This window comes from Archocentrus centrarchus, chromosome 9 (genome assembly GCF_007364275.1).
Source record: "Archocentrus centrarchus isolate MPI-CPG fArcCen1 chromosome 9, fArcCen1, whole genome shotgun sequence".
In the NCBI taxonomy this organism is placed as follows: Eukaryota; Metazoa; Chordata; class Actinopteri; order Cichliformes; family Cichlidae; genus Archocentrus; species Archocentrus centrarchus.
Window position 1 is genome coordinate 19,515,586 of NC_044354.1, and position 6,000 is coordinate 19,521,585.

Sequence of the window (6,000 nt, forward strand, 5' to 3'; positions counted from 1 at the left end):
TTTTCTGAAACCAAATTTAAGCCTAGTGATGCCAGGCATGGGTAAGACACATAAATAAGGATTTTCAGACAGCTATGGAAGCACTGATCAAGTATTGGATGTTAACATAGGACGTTTTTAAGTTCAAAGAGTGGTGACCTGATGATCTTATTATCATGGACAATCTTAATTGGCCACGTGATTAAGCTAACAAATAACAGTGCTTTCCAAAACTTTCCAAAGCCAGATGAACTGAAATCTAAAATGCTCAGTTCTTTTTTGCAGACGCATGTCTCCATGTTGTAGTTTTGTACTCTCAAGAGGGGGGAGTGTTAAAAATTTGTAAACCAGCCGGTAATCTGGGGTAGTCTTGTTGCGTTTGATCTTAGTGCCGGCTAATCATAATATGCAAAAGGTTCTTTATACTGGAGTGAAACAACATGTTAAAAACAGTGAAAACAGTCCACTACAACCATTGTCTGTGTCTTTAATTTTTCATGCTTCTTCCTCTTTGTGAAGAATGCTGCTGTCATTCTCTTTTCACGTTCAATCCAACTTTTAACCATTCAGCATTGGACCGAAGCCTGGATTATCAATATTAAGCTATGTGTGGTTGGCTTTTTGGAAGACTGCATAAATGTGACTCTGTAGCCTTTTTGGCAAGGCTGAATCCCTACAAACCCTTTCTCTGCACAGCCAGAGACCCAAGCAAACAGACACCAATGAAGGACCATAAATCCCACATAAGCACCTTTCTGATGCTCACTGGACACATTAAACATCTTGGAGGTGTAATATATTTTGTGAGCAGAAGACAGCATGGTGAGCCATCATCCTCAAAGAAGCATCAAAATGATAGAGTTTCAAAATCCAACTTCTGGTAAGAACTTTTAAAGTAAAATCAGACAGGATGCAGAGATTTACCAGTTGGGCCTTTAGCTTCTAGCTGAAGTGACAGGTTTTCTAACTATGCAAAACATATGTACATATAATTATGTGATAACACAGATTTAACTAAATAACTAAAATCACAATTCTACTTGCCCATTATTTGTCCTAGATGCATTTAAAACGAATGTTTTACACATTCAGCCATTATAAACAAGTTGGTCATCTTGGATTTATTGAGCTATCTAATCTTTGGTGTAATAGGATATACGTCACAGCCATCAACTAAGCACGTAGGCAAGAACAAAGACATAGCATTCTTCTTGATTCTGGACACATTATGCACCGAGTGGAGTAACCACTGGCTTTTCACTAAAACTGCAAATGTGTACACCATTAGAAAGATAGTGCATCATTTGACCTCAGATATTCCATGGAGCACAGAGAGCTAGTTGAAGATGCTGGGAAGTGGAATTGTTCTGATGATGACCCTGAAGTCAAACCTCTCACGTCACAGAACCAAGTGTGCAGGCCCTGCTGGAATGCATCAGTCAGCAGAGCCCATGAAGGACTCTTTTCTCTGGGCAAGCACCCCACTCTTGACCTTGTGGTTGGCGGTGCGTGCTCGTAGATGTGCTGTTTGCCAGCCATTGACCAAATGACTGAACTGAGTGACGCTATCCTGGTTACTTACAGTCCTGCCTGAAAATGACACTAAGAACTTGTAACGTATTACAAAAGAATACATACACGTCATAAATGTAATGAAAAAGTTATCTTCTCATTTCCTGTTGAACTACATTCATGAATTGTAAGAGACAAGACATGAATTATGCAAATTCCATTTTAAATGTGTAAAATGTCCCATACAATTAAGGACTTGTATGGCCATCATCTGAATATTTGTTAACAAAAAAGCCCGTATAGTCATAAACGGATCTTAAGTACAATAAAATGTAGAATATGCTAAACAGAGAGATTGCAACAGTTGTAAACATAAGTATGTTGCAAAAGTAAGTCCACCTTCACTGACCACAGAATCAAAAAGGCTTACATGCAGCACCAAAGCATTTCAGTGGAGTGCTAGTAGGAGTATGCCATTTAGACAAACATATCAAAATGAATGTTAAAATGATGGTGAGGGTAATGTAAAAAATTTATAGGGGTCACAAGTTAGACATATGTCCTGCCTCTTATGTCACATCTGGTGTCAGCACTGGCATATAACTCTGATTAGAGGATGAAGGGAAACTATCCTTCTGGCCACAAAGTATTGGTCAAAATATTACAAAGACTGGATTAATTATCTGGCATTTACATTAATATTCTTAATTACTGATATCTTAATAGATTATAATGTAACTTATTAAAATGAGTCCTTTCCTGACAGCCTGTGGAGTGACTGACTACTACACGAAGGACTTGAGACAAATTCTGCACCAAAATCCAATGAATGTGACGTTTATGCTTGCTCCTGAGTGCGTTGCTTCAATACTGCTCTTCGACTTCCAGTGTCAACAGTGAGCAACACAAGCTAAGGGTAGGTCAGAAATGGAATCCACTCATAGCCATCATCAACACCTGACCAGCTCAGCGGATAATAGACTCCACATATCCACAACAAAACAAAAATTGAGGTGGCTTCAGAGAGTATTTTGCTTGCTACAAAGTTAGCACGGATGCAAATTATAGGAGACTAGCTGTTACTTGCTTTATATATCACGCACAGTTTGTCACCATTTTCAGGTAGCTAATGTTAGATAACGCTAGTCAAAAAAAAAAACAAAGTTTTATCTCATAAAACTTTATTTAAAAAATCTGATCAAATAGGAATTTGGCTGTCATGCGAAACCTACAGTCAACATCAGCACGGCATTTGATTCATCTTCAGCTTTTTGGTATCAAATTCAACCCTAGCCAGTCTTTCTTCTTGATAATGTTGGATAAAGCTCAAGTATGTGCTAACACAGAGTTTGTAAACTATCTCATATAGAAAATACTGCCTTGAGTGCACAAGGTCAGCTAATTCATCCAAACTCCCGAGGCTGATCTGGTAACTTAGGCCTCAGTCACGTAGAGAACTTCTGGTGAGCCCCTGGCCACTTCCATTTGGTAGAGAAAAATGTATGTTAAAAATATAATCCTATCTGATTGGTGAGTTGCTATGTGAAATTAGTGGCAAAGGTGCTGCACTGAAAACCTAGTTGTGATTGCTTTGGTTGCTAGCAGACTGCTGCAGCTGCCTGGAATCTGTATGAAAGACTCCGACTTCCCTGCAATCAATAACTGCTCCCGGTGAGGTAGTAAAATTTGGGAAAGTGCAACACAATCAGGAAACGAGGAACGGTCACCTTCAAAGTAAAAGCTGTGCCTCACCACTTCAGTCAACACATTTCAAAAGGCACAATTTTTCTTTTGAAAGCAAACGGTTTCTGTTTCTGTTTTGTGACACACTTTTCAGAGTTTCACAACTGCTCGGAGAGTAGCTGGCAAGTGTTTGCTGACAGGCAACAGCGACCACCTACTAGTAATCAAAGCAACTGCAAACAGGTTTTCAGTGCAGTGCTGTATAACTCTTTGCAACCAATTTCCCCTGCCAGCAAACCCCAGCAACTATTCGCCAACCAGTTGGGGAATATACATTCTTCCCTAGCAATTTGTGGTTGCTGGAGGGCTCACTGACCAGTCTGTAGGCCTGCTTGACAGGGGGTTTAGCAGTTGATTTTACAGCCTCTCCCAGCAACCTCCAGCAACCACTCATCAACTGGCTAGGGAATACATATTTTTCTCTCATGACGAGTGGTTGCTAGATGGTCACCAACCAGTGTTTAGGTCTGTATGACTGGGGCCTTGGCTGAACATTTTCTGTTTACTTTTATCAGCTAAGACTATGAATGGCGAGCATCAATAATAATGTCGTAAAAACATTTTTCTGGAAGTCATGCAGCGCTCCTTTAGGATTCCGTGGGAAAAATATTAAATAAACATTGTCCATCTAAAGTTTTGATCTAAATAGGTCTAGTTATTCTTAGACATAAAAATGGAAAAAAACTGTTAAAAGGGATCAGTGGGGAGCACTGGAGAGTCAAGTGTGACTGTGTGGCAGTGACAGAAAGGGTTTACATACTTTGCAGATCAGGTAGGTTTGCACCTTAGCATTATTTTGCTTTTGAATTTTGTAGACTCAAGCTCAAACAAAAGGCAATATGCAAACGATGTTAGCATGTTTTTCGGATCAAAGGGGTAAGTACTTCTAATTTAGCGAAGCACTGAAAAGACTGTCATCCACATCTGTTCAAAGAATTCAAACTGAGTAAGTTTCAACTCACAGTGACAACATCCAAAGTATTACTCTTCTTACATTATCCTGAAATGCACATTACCATTTTGTTTGAGAAAGCTGGTACTGCTGTTGTGAAATCAACTTTGTCCCACAGGCTAAAATGTTTCCAATGGTTAATATTAAATGGTTATGCAAATATAATGTAACTGTAACATTAGTAGGCGACTCGGCGCCCATCCTAAAATTCAACAAAATATAACATTTTAAATAAGTGATCTGCCACCATGTCAGTGTTTTAAAAAATACTTTTAGCCCCAAGCATGTGGGTTTATCATTTTGTTTTGGATTTTGTTTTGCATTTGAGACTGGGACCAAATACTACTTGCTGTAGTATAAAAACAAAAAAAAAAAAAAAGGGGGGGGGGGGGGGGGGTAACAATTGTATCGTGTGTTCTTAAAACCTCAGATAAAATGTGCCAAGCTGGCACCTTTTACATTTATTGCTGCTACCTGGGGAAACCCAGATTCACAAACTTGTGTTTTTCTATGAAGAAAACATAAGGCTGTCAAAGAAGTTTGAAAAAAACCTGATGAATCCCACAGCTTCTTGGCACTAATATATCAGGGACGTCAGCACACTCAACTCCCTACTTACTTTCTGGTAGTGTGCCAGAAAGTGATTTCCAGTATTTGCCCAAAAATGACTGCTGGTATTTAAACTGTTGTAAGTGTCCTGTTGGACATATCTCTCGTGAATGATATGAAGTCAGTCTGAGCCACAAGGAACATTCCTGTCACCAGGTAGAAGCTGAAATCAGTTTTTGGCAAAGTGACTGTTCTGTAGCTTTTATTTATCCAGGTAAAAACTCACTCGCATTAAAAATGTCTTTTTCAAGACAGATCTGGCCAAGGTGGAAGCAGAAACTGGAACAAATGTAACAGTTCTACAAAGATATTTTAAGTGGCCAGTAAAGACTTAATTGATTATAATGTAGAACACAGAGTAGGTACAATAATGCATTGTAATGCCTGGTAATTCCTTTTGACTACATCCTATTTATCAATATAAGCAAAGATATTAAAACACACAGAAACAAGACATACATACATGAAAACGACACACCATTATCATCACATAGAAGTTCACAAATAACGAGCGCAAGAACACGTATCAACACACCACCTAAGTAACAGCTGACTGCTGTCAACCGACGTTTAAATCCCTTTAAATGGCTTCAACCCCTCTGACCTGACAACGGGCTACACGAAGTCTCCACGTTTCGTAAAAGGCACAACCTAGGTTTTATTAAACAGCATAAACAGGAAGCCTCAAGTTCAGAGGCAGTCAGTTCTCCTTTTTCTCTAATTTTACAGCAACCAGCCGAACTAACTGCTAGCTAACAGATACTGTACAAGTAGCTACTACACGACTTTGTCGATCCCCCTTTTTTCCCCCCGAAGTTAACTCCCAGCTGTCTCTAACAACTACACCTTTACGAGCAAATGTTTTACAGAAAGCGTTTTGGGGCAAACTAGTCTGACAGAAAGGTCACTAGAAGATGTTTATATTCGTGAAAAACTTGGTTTAACACGCTAACGCTAACTACAGTCACACTGTGGAGTCTGTGAACGCTTACAGGTTACAGCCCGAGCCCGGTCGACAAATCAGTCCTAAAATGATCATGAATGGATCCTTGCCAGCTATATTTTACTCTTAACAATGGAGTCAAAATACATACCAGCTCATTTTGAGTGAATTTTTACTCCGGTTTCATTGGGCAGTTTTACTATCTTCCGAGTATCACTTCTCTCTACCACTCAGCAGCCGAGCTCTGAACAGGAAGTCCGGA

At 39.4% G+C, this 6,000-nt stretch overlaps 1 protein-coding gene across 1 annotated transcript in view; it reads right to left on the minus strand.

Moving 5' to 3' along the window:
- bin3 (bridging integrator 3) overlaps positions 1 to 6,000 on the minus strand; it is a 31,984-nt gene extending 25,984 nt beyond the window's left edge. Inside the window, exon 1 of the mRNA XM_030738428.1 lies at positions 5,890 to 6,000. Coding sequence (XP_030594288.1) covers positions 5,890 to 5,897 — 8 coding nt within the window. The 5' untranslated portion in view covers positions 5,898 to 6,000. The remainder of the gene's footprint in view (positions 1 to 5,889) is intronic.